Raw genomic sequence first — 23,881 nt, forward strand, 5'->3', positions numbered from 1 at the left:
TTCAGCCAGCATTCACATGAGCTTAATGGCTCAAAGGACATACTGTGGCTGCCAAACATGCCTTAAACCAAATCAGCAACAGAGTGAATCACATTCTTGACAATAATTTAAGAAGAGGAATGTTCCCTTCCCCCAAACCCCAATAGTCACTTTGGGAAAATGGCATCTTACTACAAGAGAAAATTAAAGAGTTATTCTTTTCATGAAGYGAGTAAATTAAAAATGCCTCTGCTTATTGGCAGGAAACAGGAAGGCAGAAATTGAAGAAAATTAAGAGGTGGTTCCTGGTACAACTGTGAGGTGGAGGAAAAGTTTCGGGAAGATGATGAAGATCGTTAACACTGCGACTCCTGAGTGTCTAAACCTGCTCCTCACACAGCTTAGCTAGCTGTGCTGGAACATGTTCTGTCTGTTCTCAGTTTAACCAAGCACACAGCATAGAAAGATCAGGTAGCCAAAACATGACCCAGTGCAGGAAGCTGTGGACTAGGAGCCAAAACACTTGCCTCCTCTTAGTGGCCCTGCCACGGCCTTCCTCAGCAATGACAGCAATTCCCATCATCTGTTTCTCTCAAAAAGTGTACTGGAAATGACTGTGGGTGTATGGCATATGTGCTACACTATTAATTAGCTACATGTGCTGAATTTCTGATCTGTACAAATTATCACCACAAAATTTCTGTTGTTGATAAAATTCACCACCAAATTTAGAAGGATGACAATTACAGAGTCCTTATCAACTCTAAGTTGAGATAGCCTAACTATATTCAGCGCTCTTCTATTGTGCCTAGCTCAGCACAGCTGAAAACACATAAGCCATTAAATCCACATCCACGTTGGCAGGTCACGGCCAGAAAGCTCTCCRAACCACTGCTAACACAGCCTACAAACTCAGCGCTGAGCCAAGAAACTCTGGTAATCTCCAAGTACAGATTTCAGCCCTTCTTCTTGATCACGCAGGCATCAGGGATCCTGGACCGGGATTCCTTTATCCCTTCACGTATGGTCTCACTCCTGCCCAACCGTTTCCTTGTACACAACAAATACTAGAAGTTTATGTTTGAAAATCCTTAGCTCTTCACTTCCCAGTCTTCAGGGATCTGGGCATCAATGAACACAACCAGCTGGGAGGAAGCGTGAAGAAGGAGCTAACTTTGTTAACTGTTCTAAATAAGAAAATAGAAAAAGTCAGAAAATAGCATGCTGTGAAGTGCAGACTGCAATTACAGGGAAGTTATTCTCCGAAAACAAATGACTTAGTCACCATAATCAGCGAGCAAGCCACACATCCCAACTACGCAAAAATCAGCATCAGTAAAGTGTTTTCTGTCAAAAGATGATATCATGCTCCGTAGTAGTGGGTTTGGATTTACATCAAGAGCTGGGAAGAAGCRCACACACAGCAACAAAAACAGATTCAAAGGTTACTCTAGGAAACCTTTTTTTTCAGAGCTGTTGAGTAAATGTGCCTTTTTAAACTCACTGTATTTGCTGTGAAGACAAATTTTAATCAACTTGTGCTGATTGTTAGTTTTGGTATTTAATATACAAAATAGATATAAAGGAAAAGTTCAGCTTCAAGTTTAAAGAAAAAACCAAAAACCTTTACGACCCACTCATGGGCTTACATTTAAAGATAAATTGGCAAAATTTTTAGACTTGCTGGATAATTTTTAAATCTGAGGCAGTCAGTAATTCTGAAGTATTTTTCTTCCATAAGGAGAGGTATTTCATTCCAAAAAGGCAGTCTGTGGAACTCAGCATGCTTCTAATCAGAGAAAAATCACTGCTTTGGTGTGATTTTTCTAGCAACTCCATATTTAATGTGTTTCTTTTTTTAACTGGTTATTTGACAAAGACTTGCTACCCACTAAATTGAAATTAAATTAGTGCTAGACAAAATTCCCCAACTAAGCTTCCCTGCATATAAAATTTTGCAATTTATATTTGACCTTATTTTTAAACTGCATTTGAAGAAATTTCTAGTTAGGAGTTCTCAGGAACTAGTTAGGAATTCTACTGATAATTTCTTAGGGCAACATTTAAACCCAGTGAACACACCTCTTGCTTGCTCTATTCCTGTCATATTCTAAACCACAGAATAAAAAGGATGACACTTGTTTCAAAATTTTCTGGTGAGTCTGACTACTTTTACAGAAATTACTTCAGGGAATTAAAGWTGGCCCTGGAGTGCTTCACATAGTTCCTTAGAACAAGAGGTCATATGTAGAAAAACAAATAAAATAAAACTTTCTGACCAAGTCACAGGTAAGAAAAAATCCTGACAGACAGCTTAGTGTTACTAATATGGATTGATTCTGCTCTGCAGCCTTCCTTTCTCCTACAAAAACTTCTGCAGAAAAGGAAGATGAAATCTGCAATGTACACTCTAATGGATTGAGGAAGTATCTGAGAAAGGCACTGAAGTACTTTATTTGGGAAGCGAGAATGTCAATAAAAATATCCCTCAAAGCCACAAACCCTATGACCAACAGAGGCAATAAAAATGCCAAAAATGTTCGATATATCAAGAAAAAAAATGAGTGCCTTTCTAAAATTAAAATGAATTTAAGTGCCAAACTAAAGGTTTAACAACTTAAGCAACTCCTAGAAAATGTAAGTGCATTACATCTTAAAGTAATCATACATGCAATCTGTTAAGTTGCCCAGTCTTATCAGTAAAGAATGACTTTCTGAAAGAAACTTAAAGAAACTTAAAGAAACGAAGAAAAAAAGCAAATCTGTATCTACTTTTAAACACAAAATTTAAAACACATGATTGATAATGATTCCCATCAGCAACAATACACTGTCAGTATATAATACTCTATTTCAGAAACATATGAACACTTAAAAAGAAGGCTGTCCCATTTACTTGAGAAAAAACATATATAACTTCAACCATACTGATGAAACCCTTCTACACTTTAAATCTCATTCACAGTGCAGTTTCACTCCTTGAAGTTCAGCTCAAGTTTTGCCCTGAGAAGAGTGAATCCGGATTGCAAAAAGTGTGTGTATCACACCATCTGCCTCTTATCTCATATATGAGGAAACCAATACCTCCTTACGTAGCAACAAATTCAGTCCCACAGAACTGTCTCAAATACTTCATACTCCAATGATTATGTGTAATTGTTTAGCCTCTTCCTGAAATAAAATCAGTAACTAAAACATTCCTCAACATATCCAGCATTAAAGTACCATTCAGATGATAGAAATAGAATCTTAATTCTTTTACTACTCTGTTTTCTACGAGTATTCGAGTATTTGAGTGTTCTCAAAAGAAAAGGACAGGACAGGAAGATCTGGTCTGGTTTAACAGGTGACCACAATACGAGGATTTAGGATGTAGGAAGGATTTAGGATGTAGGCTTTAGGATGTAGGAAGAGTTGCAAAGCAGAGATGGTCTGAAAAAAATCAGGTTATGGCACTGGCTACAGTTCAAGAGGATCCTGATGAGGGATGTCTGCTGAGGGCGGCAGGCAGGAGCTACCACTGGCCAGACACTACATGGAGAGACGTGACCAGGCTGGGCTTCATGGTAGATGAAGCCTTGCAAAGCAACAGACATGGAGCTTCTRGAGAGGGTCCAGAGAAGGGCAACCAGGAYGATTAAGGGAATGGAACATCTCTCGTATGAAGAGAGGCTGAGYGAGCTGGGCCTGTTTTCTCTGGAGAAGAGAAGGCTCAGAGGGGATATGATTAATATGTATAAGTTCAGGAAGGGAGAATGCAGGGAGGAAGGGGACAAGCTGTTCTCACTGGTGGCCAGCGATAGGACGAGGGGTAATGGCCACAAGCTGAAGCACAAGAAGTTCCGTCTCCAGGTGAGGAGCAACTTCTTTAMTGTTAGGGTGACAGAGCAGTGGAACAGGCTGCCCAGGGAGGTTGTGGAGTCTCCTACTCTGGAGGTCTTCAAAACCCGCCTGGATGCCACCCTGTGCCACATGCTGTAGGTGTGCCTGCTTGAGCAGGAAGGTTGGACTAGATGATCTGTAGAGGTCCCTTCCAACCTTAAATATTCTGTGAATTCTGTGAATCTGTGATATTCCTGCTTCCTGTGTCTGTATTCCAAAGACGCTTGGGAAACTGAAGGAGAAATCAGGGACTGAGTTGATGGTCTATTAACAGTTTGACAGAAACTGTCAACTCAGATAAACAAACATATTTTGCAATGTCAAGTACAAGACCRTCTCACTTCTGCCTTCTATAAAGTCAGACAGATAGAGACTTAATATGATTAATCACTTAGAGACCACGCAGTCCTCCAATGAAGTGCATTAACCAGCGTGGAAGATGAACATTAAAGGTGAAACCCTTTAAAACACTCCTACCATCTCCACATCCCAAATTTAGTGAAAGCTGTTCTAGCTCTATGACTCTCCTTCTCCAACTCCCAGCACCTGTAGAAAAAAGACTGAGAAAAAGACACAGAAAAGGTGAGCCAAATGGCTTTAAGAGCCACCATCTTAAAGCAAATAAATACTTTTTTTAAACAAAATGTTCTCTTCATTTTTCTCTCCTCAGTGAAAAAAGAGAAGGAAACATTTAAAGTCTAGAAGTTAAGACTAGGTTCTCATGATTTTCCTCTGCCCATATGAAAGGTTAAGCGCAGTCACCAAACTTGGAATTCCATCCGCAGTCACGAAGAGCCCTCTGGCACAGCTCCCAGAGCAGTAAAAAAAAATTACCATTTCAGTCTCTAAGCATGGAGCCTCAGCCATTAAAGCAAAACAAGTTCTACTGACAGCTGGTTTTCTTAGCATATTCACGTCTGCATATATATCAGAGAAAAGCCCTCCAGGACAACAGTGTTTATTAAAGGATTATTTCGGTGAAACCAGGGAACACAGCATTAACTGAGCAACAGTACTTCTACCCTTCTTTTTCTTTTTTTTTTTAAATGTGAACCAAGATAGAGCAATTTTTATTTTCTTTACCAAAAACACTGAAGACAAAAACATAAAATACATTTTTTTTTAAAGAACATTTCTAAGTTTTGTCAAGGCATTTCAAGTATTAGTACAGAAATTAGTGGTTCAGTTGATTTAGAGTCTGGTAACTTTAAAAAAAAAAAAAGCAAAACATGACAGATTTTTTTWAAAAAAACTTTCTTTCATACAGATATCTATAGAGCCTGTCCCCAAAGTCAATCATCAGCTGGGGAGAAACCTGTGACTGGCTGCTTATCCCTAGGTGGAAGGTGCAGCAGGACTAGCTGGAGACCCACGTTCATGGACACACTCAACCAACATCTTCTGCCATGGCAGGTGGTCAGTCTGAGGGGCTTCCCAGCTCACCGTTTCCGTGTGGAAACTAGCTTTTCTCATGGCAATCGCTTCTGTGCAAACTGCTTGTCACAAATATGGCATATGGCAAATAYGGCACAAATATGTCCAGTTCTGGGCTCCCCAGTACAAGAGGGATGTGGAGCTGCTGGAGAGAGTCCAGCGCAGGGCTACCAGGATGATCAGGGGCCTGGAACATCTGCCCTRTGAGCAAAGGCTGAGRGAGCTGGGCCTGTTCAGCCTGGAGAAGAGGAGGCTGAGGGGGAACCTGATCAGCGTGTATAAATACCTCAAGGGAGGCAGTGAGGAGGAGGGGGTGGCCTCTTTTCAGTGGTGGACAGTGATAGGACTAGAGGAAATGGCTTCAAACTGAAGCATCGGAAGTTCCAYAGGAACTTAAGGRWGCATTTCTTCACTGTGAGGGTGACAAAGCACTGGAACAGGCTGCCCAGAGAGGTTGTGGAGTCTCCTTCTCTGGAGATCTTTAAAACCCGCTTGGATGCAGCCCTGTGCCACGTGCTCTAGGTGACCCTGCATGAGCAGGGGGGTTGGACTCGATGACCTCTGAGGTCCCTTCCAACCTTCGGCATTCTATGATTCTATGATCATGTTTCATTTCGACTTGAACCCATTTTGACAATCGTTAAGACCATTAAGATGACCAAGCTGCTGGCACTGCATCTGTTTATTGATGCAATACAACAAAGAGCGTGAGGAATTTATAAAAAAATACAAAAGGAAAGTGTTTTATTAAACGGTCAGGTCCAAATTAAGGTAACATTAACTAGAATTTGCTGCCCCAAATATATTTTGGACAAACAACTTTTAGCAAAAGACATGTTCCAAATTAAAAAGTTTCAATAAAAAAAATCAAATCTTATAGAACGATGATTAATTTCAATGAGTTTTTTTTTCTTCTTCTTATATCAACATAAATGCCTTATATAAACTGTAATAACTGCACTTAACACTTGCAGCCAGACGTTACATCAGGGAAGTCACTGAAACGCTGACACTGACCTGAGTGAGGCAAAGCCTTCGCTGCTGCACTTCTGAATTCTTCCTTAACATGGGACTTCTTCAACCTCACTGTCTTTATCCCAACCTAGCAGGACTTTATCCCAAACTATTAAAAGCGTGTATTTCCTCGATTTTGTGAATTCCTTTTGGAGTCTATACCAAAATGCATAGAGCACTCAAAGTCCTACTGGYGTTAAGTCTACCATACACCTAAAAATAGACCAAATGTGCTTAACAACAACAACCCAAAGCAAAACCATGATATTCATATTGCGAGGGTTCAAATTCGCTGACTAGATCTGTGGGTAAGCAACATATTTTTAGAAAACGCAATGTGGGAACGTGTGTCTATATGGCAGAGCACAAAAGCAATGAACCTCTTGAGAAAGTTGGGGATAATTCATCTACACAAACAGATCTTTTACTTCTCTCCAAAGCTGAAACACTTGTATTTGAAAAAAAACTTTCATACTCATTTGCTCATTCTTCCTAAGGTGAAGAGAATTAATACTAACAGAATAATTGTGGAAATTTGATATTTTTTTCCTGTTTTATCATATACTGTGGAATGTGATGTGAGAAACTGTCAGTTATTACTTACTCCACCTTGAAATCTGCTGCATAGAAAATACACTGGTAATTTGCTTATATGGCTTTTGTAGATGCAATTACTGTTAGCAAAAGGAAAGAACTTTTACAGCAGAACACAATCCAAACGTAATGTGCCATGGCCTCATGCCTTTAAGCTAATCCTTAGGGCTTCATGAGGCTTTTTGTACTTTTGGCAAAAAATATAAAGAAGAATGCATTGTTGCTTCAGTTCCCAAACACTGGAAGTTAAAAATCTAGACTGTCAGACCCAGCTAAACAGAAGAGACATGTGGGGAACAAACAAGTGGCAAATAGCTCTTTGAAATTAAAACTCAGGCAAACAAGTATTAACAATCTAATTGCAAGTTTTCTAACACTCCATGATGAGTAGCCAGTACAATGAAGGAAGAATCATAGTTCAAATTAAGGAAACCTACACACACTGAAAAGAGGAGAATTATGTGATAAAACAAGAGAGGTTGATTAAAGCAACACTGAGGTAGGTTACTCTAAACAGTTAACAAAGGAAACCCAAATCATCACTGCTTGCTCAACTCTTGCTTTTGCTCCCTCTCTCAACCCTTAGGTACGTTACAGATTGCCGGTGTCTGTAACCCGTGATGAACACCATRCAAAGGACACACGAGGACAGAATCAGGTAGATCTATGCTTTCTGATTGCATTATCTTACTGTTGATACAGAGAGAGCATGAAAAGTTACGATATTGAACTTCAGGGTTTACTGGAATGATTTTAACATGACTATACGTGACAAAGCAATGAATGAGTTACGTCAGGAATCTCACATCACTTTGGGGTGTTGCCTCCACCTCATACATTTAAAGTCAGATATACTTTAGAGTAATGAAAGGAAATTTGCCATTTTTAGGAAAACAAAGAATGCTCTTCTATTGACACCATATTGGTCTCAAGCTGCTAATATTTTTTTAAAATGCTATTGGAAAGGGGAAATTACGTAATGTATTCATTAGCATATGGGCCACTTAGATATACCTGGAAGATCGGAAGTACAGTTAAGAATCAACACGTGACTAGAACTGAAAATACTATGGAAACTAGTGACAGTCCATTCCTATTTACTAGCAGCTGAGTAGAAGAATAATTTTCCCCTATGTACTATTTGCCTGTGTGTGTAACCTACATTTTCTTAAATAAACCTAACCTTTGTCTTATTTCTTTTTCTTTCTTAAATTGCATCTTTCAATTTATCCAGACCAATTTCGATAAAAATACCACAATATCGTGTCCTTTTACTCACACTAGGCATTACTACTGAGATACCATAAAGCTGTGGAAGTCAGCAGTTTTCTGTCTTTTCTTCTTTACCAAGAAGTGTTTTCACCAGTTCAAGGGAAGTCATTGTGGTATTGACCAGAAAAACAAAGCATCACTGAAATTAATGTTAGCTTAACTTGATTGCTGGATACTCAAAAAGTCTAATTCAGTTACTTTTTTTTGCAGTAATATAAGAAACAAATATTAAGCAGCAAAACATAATTGCCTCGTTTTTTTTAAGAATATCAAATAAATTTTTATAGCTCAACAGCCCAGATTTCCTCAGTATATATTCCAGAATTCTATTTGGGCAAATATTTCACCCTTTCCCACATAAAAACGACAACAACAACAAATCTCAATATTTCTCATTAAGAATGTTATGAATTCTAGAAGCTCTCTTTGAGATATTAAACATAGAAAGCTCCATAATTGGGTATGGTGCAATGTGATGCAAAAGGCAGCCTTACACTATAGCAACTTCCTACTTATCCCTACAGAAAAGTCACTTGAAATCTTGAAGCCACTGTGATAGCACATTGAAGTAACTATAAAACTAAAATACTGAAGGAGAGGAGGAGCACTGGGACATTCTTAATTCCAGAAATGGAAGAAGACAGATCTAATGAAAGCAGGCAGATTTCTCATCCTGACCCTTCCATTTTAGGAGTAAAAATTAGTTTATTAGCAAATCTGTTTGCCAAGTGTATAGTGCAAGGATATTAAAACAGAATACCGAGATTCTAGAAAAACTAAGTTACCAAAGCAGCAATTTCTAAAAACAGTTAATAAAGCCTCTTGGCTCTTGCAGCAACTTTCTATTCAAAAATGTCACTTACCTATACATATGTATAATATAACCTCTAAAAAGTGAAAAAAAAAAAGCCCCCACTTAAAGCACTTACATTAAATACTCCTATGGGTGCTGAGAAAGCATTCAGAATATAGGAAATATAGGAAATTCAGAATACAGGAAAAGACAGGGTGGTTTTCCTAGATCTGTATGCCAAAGAATATTAAATGTTTCCAATGACTTTTCTTCATTCATAAGTGACAGAGTCACAAACRCACATTGCAAGTAAGATTTTGAGTAACTGAAAGTAATATGACATTATCACTGACGTAATATTTCTTAGAAAATTGAAAAAAAAAGTTCAGAAAAGAAATAAAAAGAACAATCCAGAAAACAGAAGAAAACCCCACCACCAAACTACTACTTACTGTTCAATACGTGGGGAGAGAAATAGCTTAGGAAAAACTTGAGTAGCTTCTGCATCCTCAAAACTAACTGAAAGAAGTGCAACATCTTCTCCAGGATCTTCATTCACATCCTGTACACACACACACAAAAAAAAATTCATATATATAAAGTGGCAGATAACAAACTGAATTCTCCTTAGCTTACAAATAACTATCCACAGCCAAATACAGACAACTAACCATAATCAAATACCAATTCAAGAGACACTTGAGGGAGAGACTACAAAGTGTGACCATTTGAAAAGGGGTTGGAAATATATCCTTTCTTGCTTTATTAGTACTTAGAAGACATTATGAACTGCTCAATTTCCTTTAAAATATCAAAATAAAGCTGTTGCATCAGGAAGAGTACAGCCATTTATCTCTTCTTCCACTGGCAGAAAYACACTTTTAAGTAAAAGTATAGATATCATTATTAAGAATTTTAGATTTAACACAACAACTAAAACACCAAAGAACATTTTTGTTATAACACCACTCAATTACAAACTCAGTTTTCATATTTATATTTTTTCAAAACAGTATATGGCCCAAACTTTGGTGTACTTAATTCCTACTTCTGCTGGGAACAGAGAAGATCCTTGCAGTAGGAAATTTCTATCTGGAAGTCATTGTTCCTGAGCTTCCTGCATGTAAAATCCCTGCATGATTTTCATAAAAGAGTGCATAATATAAGTAGTACTGCAAAAAGAATCCACACTGCACAGTATGACAGGCAACCTCAGTACATTCACAGCTTGGGCCTTGTTTGTATCACAACCACCAGCTATAATTTTGGGATCAGGTAGAACAAATGGTTTCTGCTTATGACCTGATATCTCTCCGACTCATAAATCACATATAGCACAAACAACTGAACTTCTGCTACACGCAACCTCATTTCAGCTCTTGACCTCTAGTTAGAAAGTGATGAGTTAGCAGCACAGTGATTTTGTTTACGACAAGAAGCATGGTGCCACTTAAAGCTCACAAACACAAGCCTTCAATGCATCTCCGCATATGCACACAGCAACTTGCCAAGAGGCATTTGTTTTTATCCGTTTTGGAAAAATGTGAAAGGAAATAGATAACCCAGCAGATATGTACTCAAAGCAGGATCAACACAGTGCTATGTGCCCTGATGGGTTCTGTCACACACACAGCTGTGAGGAAGGAGCGTGCAAACCACTTACACATTGTTAGGAGATCCTGCCCAAGCCAAAAAGGAAAGAAAGATGAAAAAAAAGGCGACTGTTGAATGGTTTCAGGAAGACGATCTCGTGCCACTATAAGCTCTGGCAGGACTGAAATGGTTCATGTCCAAAGAAACTGGCTGCATATTAACTATTATGTGCAAAACACAAAAGCTTAGTGATAAGCTGTGGCGAAGAATGGGTCTTAAAAAAGCCTGATTGCCTTATGTGATAAACGAGATACAAACGAGATACAATGTGTTTTTAGCCGTTCTGATGGCTAAAATAAAGGTATTCACCTAGAAACACCTATAAAAGTCATGGACACACAGAGACTGCAAGTCAGGTTGTGGCTTTAAACATTCAAGCACTTGAGTTGTGAGACAACACCCCACGTGACCAGTGAGGACAAAAACGTTTTCCTGGTGAGGTATGATTTGCTTACGGATCAAATTATGYGACATGGTTGCCTATACTTTCAAGGGACAGAACCTCATGACCCATAATGTTACTTCCACTATCACGCTTCCAAGTGCATAGATTGCACTTAGAAGTTGCAAGTATGGAACTACACAAGTATGCTTCCAAGTTACAGATCACAAAGCCCTTTTTCAACACGCAAACGCACATCCAAGGAGTACGATCTTGACAACCTTCTCCCATTTTGTCTATTTTCCAGGTTAATAAGATTTTATAAATAAGGCACGGCTTTCACTCCTGAAGCCAAGTATGGCAATAACAGCCTTTTCCCCATTAATTTGCTAATTTTTCAAAAGTACTAAAACATTAAGCAATGTAAGTAATGCTAATGATTAAGAGATTTAGAGATTTTAACAGGCATTCCCCAAGTGATGACAAATACAGATAACACATTCACCATTTATATGTACTGTTCTTCCAAGGGCATATTTTTTTGCTTGTAAATTCTTTTTAAATAACTTCTTCTAGTAGAAAATAACAAAAAAGCATACATGCTATTTACAAGCTGCATGGCCCAACCAAATGTTTTTAATCTTACACTTAGTATTAATGCTTACGATGACGCAGTTTTTGTTCAGACGCAGTTTGCCATTGTGGTGTATAACCAGCTTCTAGAATACCACCCAAGTGCTCGATGATCAAAGAGATTGCATAAACATGTACAAATGACATGTGAAAAAGACTAGAACAACATCCAGGATCCCATACACTTCCATTACACTGTATGCCTGCACTCAGCAATGCAAAAAAACTCCAAAAATTCTCCAAAAAAGTCTGAGATTGCTAAATGACACCTTTGCACGCTAAGCTGCAATAAGCTGCTGCCAGCAATACAGACAATAACATGAGACACGTAACGTTTTTCTTATACAAAAATAACACACAATAGTTTAACTACTGCTGTCAGCACAGCACTGCGTTGCAAGCAGTTCATATAGCTACTGTTCAATGCAAGTGTGAGCAAAGAAACTGGCATTCTTCTACAGCCACTCGTTTTCAAATGGGTACAGAACCTCATTAAGGTTTTTAAAAGAAACACAGGGCCATGAATATGAATCCTATGACGTTTGTCAACCTGGTTGCTCAGCTGGCCACAGATATATGCGGATTTATGATTAAGTTCTTGTATATTGGGCACTGTACTGTATTTCTTTCAGAATGCACATTATTACTTTTATTCATGCAAGGATCTGCTTTGTAGAACTGTATTCAACCTTAGTATATCTGCTACAATGGTCGTTTACAAAACTAAATGGAAAACACATGACTTAGAGATAAACTGTGGAAAGTCTTGTATATTAATAGACGTTTCTGATGTTGTCTGTGCCAGTCACAATTTAACTCTTTCAGTGATATCTCAGTCAGCTCTACAAGTGTGTTCATGACTAGGCAACATGATGCACCTTTGTATTACTAGGCAATTACATTTTCCCAGGAGAGGTTGATATCCTTCTTTTGCCTCAAGAATCCAAAAGCAAAGATTTTATCTTCCTTATCATTCTAACAAGATAATATCTGGTATTTCCAATTTCCGTAGGTGTATTTTTCCCTCAAAAAAGAGATTAAATTAGATTAAAAAAAAAAAAAAATCAGAATCACCTTTATTTTTACTTTTTTCCCCAATATGCTTCAGAAAAAACACTGCTTCTTCAGTATTACTCTTCCACAAAATGAGTTTTCAAACTCAAATCACGATATATTTTTAACATTTAAGCTGTTATGATAAAAATTTTGAAATGTATTTAACACACAGCATACAAACTTATTAAAACATATAATTTTAAATTATATATGAAAAATAGCTGAGATACAAATTAAGAGTGGCTATTTAATGTAAACATTAATATCCAAGTTTGGAGTTGTTAAGTCCAAGCACAATTTTATACCCATAGAACATTTTCCACTCAAAGCTTTACAGAAGTATTATTAATGCTGAACTTCAGCAGAATGGACAATAGTACATCCTGGGCCACAGAAATTCTGAGGTTTAAAAATTGAATGTTTGTAGAAATATTTGAAAGCATTAGTTAATCTTGTGATAATGAATACCTATAGAATTCCCATAGAAGCCTCGTGATTGCTAGCAAAAGAAACCCCAGCACATTATAAAAGATCCAAATTAGAGTTTTCAGGATGTCTTTCTCTGATCTTACTATTGTACACTTACTTCTAAAAATCTTCTTTCATTTAATATAGTCAAACAAAGAAAAGACACAGAAAACAGTGTTCTGTTATAAGAATTGCAAGGTTTCTTCTCTGTTTATAGAGTATTTTGCACAGCACAGACTGATCTTTAACTAAGGCCTCCAAGCTGCTGTGGAACTGCAAAAGAATTAATGAAAGTGCAAAGTAGTGACAAATAAAGAAAATGAAACTAAACAAGATTTTCAACTCGTAGGTATTTTCTATTGCAGAGGCCGTTTAATCACAGCTTACAAAAATAAATAGCACATTCCACAAAAAATAACATTTTTTAAGCTTTCAATTTTTCATTCTACTTTGCCCTTCATATCCAGTCTATGCAGATGAATAGGTCATTAAATATGCATTTTAAAAACTCAGGAACAAAAGGCCATGTGAAAATACAAATATAGCACGGAATAGATGAAAGGGTAGCTGTAAGATATTAAGGAAATGTTTTTTTCCTCAGAAGCTCAAGACCCCAGGTATTACAAGGCTCAGGACAAAACTAAAAATCTTACTTCTAACTGTATCAATTGGCACTGTTTAAACAAACATTTTTGTTAGCTTTCATTCATGTTAAAATAAATTTACACTGAAAAACAAACTTCAATGTTTACTGCTGTTCCCTTTACAAAGTATTTCATTCTTTCATAAAGTTAGTATAGGCTGTGTATTAGAATTATCAAAAACACTTTAAGTACACCATCTAAAAGGCATTGTTTTCTCGTATCCTACCTACTGTAATTGAAAACTGGGAATTTACTGGAACTGACAATTTATTATGAGTCAGACGGTTGATAGTCAGTCCAACCAAAACATCTGCTCTGCTCAGTCACAACTGCTATAACCCATTTCCTTTTGTGTCTGGAGTCTAACCAAGTTGTACATTAGAGTTCCTTTTCCTTAAAGATGCAGATTCTGGAAAATCAGTTATCACCTTTTGTTAGTTAACAACAACAAAAAAATGTAACCTTTGCTTTGTATGGGCTTTCAAGTATAGGCATTTCCATATGTGGCACTAAGTTTGCTTCTCTTAACAGCAGCATGTGAAGTTTTAAGAGACTGCATGCTGTATTTGTAGCCATTTACCTAGTGGCCTGTTTCTCATGGCAGAGGGCACTTCTCCCAGTTAGGACCTACTTTGAACTGAGAAAAGTGAAAGATTTGAAAGGTGGGAGGCTTAAAACTGGAGGGAAAATGTGGAATGGAGTGGTATATAAATAGAGAACCTAGGGGTTAAGAGTCTAGTTTAGTGGAATTAAATGTGAATTAAGAATGGGAGGAAAAGAAACTTAGTTTGGTAGAAAAGGTAGGAAARAATGAGCAAGAAGAAGAAATCAGTATTGCTTGGGATAGTCAAGCAGTTTCTGGCCTGGGGACATGGTGAGAAAGGAAGCAAGGGAATAAGTGTTCTGGTAGGACTGGTAATTTGTGCTGTAAGCACAAACAGTAATTGATTTGGAGGGAATGGTGAGGTAAGGAAAGGGACACAAGCAAGTCAACATACTGAATGTCCCTTTGGGTACAAAAAGGCTGCAAAGAGTTAATCTTGTAGTTAGCTGGACAGAAAACCCTTAGAGCAGATTAGCTATCAAAAAGACCCCACAACTCTATGTTGAGGCAAGTCTTCTTCAGGAGGCTACTAATCCCAGCTTCAGGAGGCTCCTAGCCCCAATTTATCATTCCAGTCTTTCCTGGAGGTTTTTGACCTCTCAGTTCTGACAAATTCTGAATATCTTCCTGGTATGATTCTAACTGATTGAATGGAAGACATGAGCAGATGAGGAAGAGACAAGATTGCTTAAAATAGTATAAAGAAAAGCTAAACACCATTTCCAACTTGAGTGACGTAAGGGAAGTTGAGAAGAAGGTGGAAAGAGAAAGCAGAATAGAATTAAGAGCACAGAGGAGGGTGAAGGTGTTGATACCAACATTTGCCATGAACCTATGACAAGTCTTTAATAGATGCTTACTTGACAATGATATCTCTCAGCCTTASCAAGTTACTCGTTTTTACAAAAATTGAGTATGAAATTTTTATTTCAGGAACCTTCATCAACAGCAATCAAAAACAATTTATGTTAAGGTTAAACTTAACACACTGTCTGATATATACTTGTATTGGAACTGCATTTATTGACTAATCAGAAACTAGTAACAATTTCTGGTTTTGAAACTGAAATCCGAATTGCATTTTAGCAGGATAAACAGCTATATTTACTTTATTATTACCAATTGGCTACTTGCATCACCATAGTTAGCAAAGTTATCCTTTTCCCTTCAAGTAACAGTGTGCAATAATGTGCAAAACAACTACCAAATGAAGCGCAACTCTTACCCTATTGCAGAGTAGTTTCACTAGATAAACTGGAAAAAAGCAGTCACAGATTCTCCATCTCTCCTCTTTATGTGCGTGCGTATACATACACGCACGCACATAAAGAGATAGTATATATGTATTATATATATACACATACACACACACAAAGGGGGAGGATATATGTATGTCTGTATGTGTTTATATATATATATATATTTTTATACAGACACACACACACCACGTTTCTTAAAGAAAAATAACACAACATACTAGGGGAAAATAGACTAAGGAATGTGAAGTGGCAAAAGAGCCTGAGAAATAGGCTTCACTCTAGGGAGAATATGCAATTATTCCAGGAAATTCTTTCTTCTGTCTTCCAGGAAATCCACCAGGTCTGATCAAGGAGTGCAGATTCTTTAAATAGACCCTTTTATGAAAACAAAGGCAGTTACCTTGCATGCACTGCCCAAAGGATTGAAATATTSCAAGAACAGTCCTTCTCCCAAGGTAATATACTAAAACATCTGCCTGACTCAGACACACCAAGGAATATGTTTAAGCTCAGAGYAATTCCTATTGTAACATTTCTATGAAAATGGCAGTTTGGGAACAATTTTGCAGAAGCTAAATAGCTTACCTAGGGGACAGTATGATGAGTTTTATTCACCAAAACTACTGAGCAGTATATAAGAGCTCCAAGGATACCATTTGGCATCAATAACTGAGCATGAAAATAAACACATTTTTCTTTAAGTGTGAGCAACACTCCCATTATTTTTGCTGTTTTAGTTTTCATATAAATCTACTGTGCCACTCAAGACAAGAAGTTGAGGTGTATGGTGCCTACAGGACTTTCTTTTTTATCTTCATGGCAGCTAATTACTATGTTCACAATAAGGGTCAGGTAAAGAACTCTATTTGGAAAAGCAAGAAAAAATAAAGCTTAAAAACAAAGAAGAAATTCCTCTCCATGAAAATATATGCTGGAATTCACAACTTTCAAAATTATTATCTTGCAAGTGGATAAAAGTTAAACTTGGCAGCTTCATAAGTTGTGGTGACACTTGCATCACAATTTTACTGCTTGCTTAGGTCAGAAAAATACCATCTCATTATGAAATAGATTCCTTTAAAGGTCAAAACCATGATTTTTAGATTTTAAGAGTCAATTTTGGAGTAAATAAAGTCTGGCATGTTTGTTTTTTTCTAAAACTAATATTAGGATAATGTGTAAATATAATTGATTTCAATTAAGGTAAATTTTTTCCCTACATTAATTCTATATATACAAGAAGTACAAAGTTTATCTTCAGGGAGGATTGTTCCATCATACTTTAAGTCACAGAACAACTGTATTTATTAATTTAATTACACTGCTGTAGGGATATTTTATGTTTAAGAGCCACATGTAAGGCTCTTGCTATCTTAAAGTTCAATTCACTCAACGTAACATAGGTACAAGTATATCAGAGAAAGCACTCTACCTGATCTAATATTAGACATCATATCCAGATTAACATTTAAATAGTTTAGAATTGCTGTATAATGAATTACACATAGTAAAAAAAATCTCTTTTCCCCCTCTTTCACATTCATGAGTGCTGCTGTTTCCTGATATGTCGCATTATCCAACTCTGAGGAGGGGAGCTTAACTTCCTCCCTCTATGCACCCTTGTCTCTAATTTATAGGCATACAACTAAGTCATATTAAAACACTACAGCTTTTCTAACACAAAAGTTTATCATGCTAGACSCCCTATTATTGTGAGGAAGTCTAGGGTCAGGAAAGAGATTCCAACACCATCATATCTTTCCTAAGACTTCAGGCAAGTCAGTCTCATGCCTCAGTCACCACTGGCTGCATAACATGGTCAGAGACTCCAAAATTCAGGTTTTACAGAAGTGACTCTGAGTCTAGCACGTCTGTGCTTTTAAAGGAGAGGGATATCTGTGGGCTCAGCCTAAACTATGTTGCCATATTTAGGCAACAACTTAACTCTTTAAAGTARGAGCACCATAAAAACAGTTCTCAAAAATGAATATTTTGTTCCTTCTACCAGAAAACATCACAGCAGTTAATTTACTGCCATCAGTGACACTTGTGGCAGAATAAAGGACACACAATGCAAACAAAAGTATGAGGATTTGTCTGAAAGTATAAAACACTGAAAATTTAAATGTTTCCGTATAAGAACACAATCTTGGACAAATGAAACTTTGTAATTTGGTTGTAAGCAATGGCTGACTTTTTGACAAAAAAGGATACAGGTAGCTTAATCACACTAAGTRCCTTAAAAATCAAAATTTGATTAGAAAGTTAAGAAAATCATAATCATAATAATAAATCAGGACTCCTTGGGAGAGGATAGGCACAAAAAGAAGAGGCACCATTATTTTGTTCATTTAGGCTTTAAGTGTATTAGTGAAACCCAAAATTGTTTAAGGAACAAAAACTWAATTCAGTCATAAGTATATACACAGGTACATGTGTATTTATATTGTGGATAGTACTCATCATACAGAGGACCAGTTTGCAATTTTATTTTTTACTACTTGCCAAGAAATTCGCTTGCTAACAATCAAAGTTGTCCTTTCTTGCTGCAAGATTCCCTTGCTTGCATCAAGGATGACATTTATTTCACAACCATCTCTGCACTGCTACCCACTTTTAGCACTTGGAATATTTCAAATTGTATTAGGAACCACAAATGTAGGTCATTGCTTACCTTTAGAGGACTCTCATGCTCACAGATTATGGGATACTTGAAAAATAACATAAAAAGCAAGTGCATTTACAATATTTATAAGTGTAAAAAACATAGTTCCAGTGCTCTTTGAAACAAGTAAATAGAAATAAAAAGGAAACACGGAAAACAACATATTTAGGTGACCTGTGTCAGGTCATCTACACATGATTTCCTCATAACTGTCCCAAAGCTATCAAGCTACTTCCTCAAAACCTAGTTATATATTTTTTTTWAATACAAAAGCCCTATGTTCTTAAATTTTCTTTATAGAAAAGGATTAAGATTTGGGGATATGCAACTCAGCAATCAAATCCTTCATCGGCATTTCACTTAMATTTGAATCCTTGAAGCCCACCGCTACAGATGGCTGGCCCATAATTTACTCAACACTTATATTCTTGCCCCAAATTACTAACTTTTCAGCTCTTTGGAAATACTAATGCCCTTGTGGAGGCCAAGAAGCAGTCATCTTATGTCATAATGGAAAATAAGGCTCGCTTATAAATGACTAAGCACTTAACCTGAGTATGAGCAAATCATTTTTTTTTGAAATAAAGTAACTTTTGAAATAAAGTAACTTTTATGCTGCACCAAAAATCCAAATCTCCAAGTACAGCCTTTCTTGGCTCAGACATTTATAGCTTACATACATAAACTGAAAGAATATAAAAAAATTAGTTTACAAAGCTTAAAATTGAGAGCAAATTCAGGAATAGTTAGCTTGACAGAATAGTGTAATGAATTTGTGGAAGTAATGATCTTAAGTACACAGCTGAGTCTTTGAATAACAGCAGGACATCGATGAGAAGATTTTTGTAAAATTCATGAAATAGCTCACCCATACAATTAATAAATCTTGCAAGAAATAAAAAAATAAAAGCTAAAATGTAGTGCACGGTAAACATATATGATAGTTATTTCTGTAAGCATGTTTTGGATGAAGGTAAGATATATTTCKTTTAAATCAGCCCCATTTTTCAATAAAATCTTTTTCTTCTCTTCACATACTCTTCTTACAGCCTCCTGGTTCAGTGAATATCACTCTGCAGAATCAGAAATTTTACAGATTACATGGGTCACAACAAGAATTCCAGTGCAATGCTATATTCTGAGATGTATATCTTCAATGAACCAGGAATTGCCAAGAAAATTTCACAGATGAAAAAGTGAATAATCAAAGTGTAAGATGAAAGCAAGCAAAATTGCATTTGTTTAGTGTTCTTTCTCCATTGCAGCTTAGTATTGCTGTCCTGTTTTAAAAACATATAATATTTTCTTTTACAGGAAAGTGCAAATAATAATAATATTAACTGTTCATAATTTTGTCAATTCCAGTTTACTGAGAATAATAAAAAAGTTTCTTATTAAAGTCCACAGCAGTTTTGATTCACACACTATCAATACTTCAACATTTTAATTATAATATTCATAGATCTTTTCAAGAGAATCCTATTATTTCTTTGTCTCAGTATTTCATTTATGTTTAAGAGATCTGAAAAAAAAAAAAAAAAAAAAAGAGGAGCTTGTCCCCCTTTCTCCTCTTCCACTTTGTACAAGAAATGAGCAAATTGGAGCACCCTGTCCTTGAGCCCTATGTGCAAACTTTCATCATTACAGCAAACAGACTAGGGTGCAGTGATGTGCACAAATGTTCATGTGCAGAAATGACACTAACAATATTTTATAAGAACTGGCTTCTATTAAAAAATGTTCTGATSCTTCCAGTAAGAGGAAAGAAAGTAGCTTTCTTCTCACATTTGTATGAAGGTGGACTCTGCTATAGACACCAAGCAAGATGCTGGAATAGTATATGTAAGCTCTCATAGTGAAAGATGATTAAAATGTTCCTCTTTCGAAGTTTGCACCTGTGCTAGTATGTAAATCAGATGTAAAATGTCAGAAAAGGTTCTCAGAGTTATTCCGCTTCACAAAGATCAGAAAGGTCACCTTCTATGTTCACAGGTTTTATACATCCGTACCCTTGCAGACAGATGGTAAAGGATCACACGCACACAGACAGTGAGCCTTAACATTCAGTGGGAGAGGGATGCCAATCAACCGGCAAACATATGAAGGTACCCTGTAGTTCTCACTTAAATATCCCCTGCAGTTGAAATGATCTGACCTTTTTAACAGCCGGCTATATCCAGACAAAACTGGGAGGCAGAGGGYTTAGGGTAGCAAGGAGGGGAACACTTCAGTTCAGAATCAGCAAGAATAAAAAGAAGGCTCTGAAAACATCCAGACATATCGATTTTTCTCCTTTGATGCAGAATAAACAACTATAAAGAAAACTGGTTAAGCTGATGGGTGTGGACAGATTTTTATACATAAACTTAACTAGAAATTCATCCTTAGGTTGTAACATTCCCTTTTCCTCTGAAATTTGAGTTAAAGGATTAAATCATCTCGTTTCTAGCTGGAAGAATAGCAGACAGGAGGAAAAAAAACAAAAGACAACATACAAATAAACAAACTCCTTCATGTTATGACCAAGTAAAAAAAAAAAATCACTATAAATCACTGCTGGGATASAATATTTTCTTAATTCTTCACAAAAAGGTGATGAATACATACATTAGSTATGGACAAAAGTCATAGCTCAGCGTCTTAAATGAATCTATCAGTGGAGAAGCACATCCGTCTTCAGAAAGGTAGAGTCTGAGCAAACAATCACACCATAGACCAGCAATATATAATTTCAGCAAAGCACTCTCACGGTACTGCCTATACCATTGCATCCGCATCCCAATTGCAGGTATTTGGGGGCATTTTAACACAATTCTGATTGCTGCCTCACTCATGGAACAATCCTCAATACTCTTGTGTAAGTTGCTCGATAAGGAAGGATAATTTGCAAGTAAGCAGTCTGATGGTTAGAAATGCTGAAGAGAACAAGACAGAGGAAAGCACTATGGCCCTGAAGAAATCCTCCTTCTTTCAACTGATTAACCTGGATCCATTTGTGTTTTCCATAGACAGGGAATACTCCTACGGATCAAAGATGAGGATGGAGTAATGTGTTCAAAGAACAATGTGGTTGGGATAGAAGAAAGCCATGACTTTCAAAGGAATTGTGTTATGTTAACTGAAAGAAATGAGAAGCACCAGGTGCTGTGCAACTGATTATTTAAGAGCACTTCTAGAGACTTTCCTGCCTCATTTCATGACCACAATCACTATCATCTAGAAGGAGAGGCTCTGATGATCCTGAAAATCATCAACAGCAAGCTCGGGGACTCATAGCAATGGTGGTACTCAACTTGAGTGGTACTTAATTTTAAGACAGAGTTTGCTCCCATCTCTCTGTTGCTCTTCAACTTCCATTTGAGTGGCCAGGATGATGCTCTTGGAAAGCAAACAAGATCTCTGGAAAATATATGATAAGACAGTAACTCTTTTCCTTAAGGATRCTGTTAAGAATTGCTGTTAAGAATTGCTGCTAAAGTTAATGCTGAGTAGCATGATAAACATCTGTCACTGTTTATATTGCTGCAGTCAGAGCCTAAAACACACAGTGTCCACTTCAGAGGCAGTTTCAATRACTTGCAATGACTTGAAGTGGTGATTGTTACAATCAGATTTCCAGACAAAAGATCAATTCCTTCATTATGATGGTTAGCTGATTATTGACTTAAACTTCTATTTAGTGGCTTTCTTTTCTTCTTTGAAAAAGTGAATTTAAAAACTTAAGGACTAAATTCTTTGCAGAAATATCTTAGCTGTTTAAATTTATGGATATCTAAGAGCAATTTGCTGGATAATTTCATTGCTTTAAATTCTGCTGTTTTAAACAGTGTTTCAAATGAACTTAGTCCTTAGCTTGTAAGGTATAAATACATCTACAGTGGGATCCACAATAATATTTTACAAAAAAAAGCAATTWTATATATATATATATAAAAGGTTATTTAAAATGCATATTTGGAAACCACTAAAATCAAATTGTGTAAGAAAAACATAATGGCTTGACAAAAAAAGAAAAGCTATTACTATTGACACATCACTTAAAAACAGATTTAAAAAATGTGTTTACCAAGTAACAATATTTAAACTGYTATGTACATTAGCACAACGCAAAGTATCATTTAGATATACCCATGGCATTTGCAGGTATGTGTATACATATGCAGGTATTCAYGTATTCAGGTTTTTTAAAACTTAAATTTTTGTTACTAGATTAGCAAAAGAAGTAATCAAATAAAAGAGAGGAGCCAATCTTTCTGTATTCTCCTTGYTTACTTGGTTCATTCGAGATTCACACTACAGTCTCCCCAGGAAAGATGATGAGCTTTCAGCCCTGGTAAACATGCTATAAATAAGAACTTCCATTAGCTTTGAAACTCATACTTTTTCCCCTCCTCTCTATATAGCATACTTTATTGGTTCACAATAGAAGCCACTTGTCCCTCTATTAATACTTGGCAAAAGAGCAATATCCAGAAAGGCCTAGGTCAAAGCTTCACTCTTGATAGGCTCCTAAACTCTAGKGTAATATAGAATACAATAGAAATTGTAAAATATTTTTGGAAATAACCACTGCATCACAACATGCTTTTTAGCTCTTAGGCTTTCTGTGAGCCAGTAAATATGAGAACCGTTAGACTCTTCCAGTTTTTCAACAACTCTACTTTTCAAACTGCTTTTACTAATGACAATAGTTGTACTGAAATATATGTAATTTTTAACTTCTCCTCCCTGAAAAAATATGCACTTTTATCCTCTTCTACATTCAATTCATCATTATTCTAAATGAACTAAGGAAGTTACTTAAAAGCTTATTTCTATAGCATATCTGATCCACCTTTTATTGTATAAAAAGTTTCAGTTGCTTGCACCCCTTCAGCCTGAAACACAAGCTGATCTCTTAAATGTATTTGTATTGGTTTTCACTCAGACYAGTAGCACTGCTTTGCTGTAGTTTGTTTTAAGGCTACCCAATGTCTAAATAGATGCTAAGACAGTGGTTGCTTGCTTGTTTTTAATAAATATAAGCAGATATCTCTTTTCACTGGGACAAGTCAGAATCTATATATCTATTTATATCTGTTTTCTGTTTAATCACAGAGACTGTATTCCCACATTAATATTCTCTGCAGCTATTTTCACATCTATGAACTTGGCTTCCATGATGCTTTACATGAAAACTTTAATCTTCTCAAGATTACTATAATTATTAGTTGCACTATAATAACTGGTTTTGTGTCAACCATGTTTGATACTCTGTTGTAAAAAAAGGAGCAGTCTCCTCTATAAGCCTTTGCTATCTAACAGGCAGATGTTAAAGGGTATCCGGACTAAGGGTATCTAGAGACAAAACTAAAACATCACGATTTCTCCCCTTGTGTTTTTTTTTCATATTGGATGTAGCCACATACATGATCTATTGCCACACACAAAAGTTAAAGAATAGGTTGATAAATAACTAATGGATTATACATAGAATCATAGAATAGAATCATAGAATGCCGAAGGTTGGAAGGGACCTCAGAGGTCATCGAGTCCAACCCCCCTGCTCA

The 23,881-nt window shown here is 36.5% G+C and overlaps 1 protein-coding gene across 1 annotated transcript in view; it reads right to left on the minus strand.

The window, feature by feature from the left end:
• BABAM2 (BRISC and BRCA1 A complex member 2) overlaps positions 1–23,881 on the minus strand; it is a 155,343-nt gene that overhangs the window by 65,942 nt on the left and 65,520 nt on the right. The window contains exon 7 of the mRNA XM_026046226.1: positions 9,421–9,530. Coding sequence (XP_025902011.1) covers positions 9,421–9,530 — 110 coding nt within the window. The remainder of the gene's footprint in view (positions 1–9,420; positions 9,531–23,881) is intronic.

Source organism: Nothoprocta perdicaria, unplaced genomic scaffold (genome assembly GCF_003342845.1).
Source record: "Nothoprocta perdicaria isolate Ctin4 unplaced genomic scaffold, notPer1 scaffold_43, whole genome shotgun sequence".
Lineage (NCBI taxonomy): Eukaryota > Metazoa > Chordata > Aves > Tinamiformes > Tinamidae > Nothoprocta > Nothoprocta perdicaria.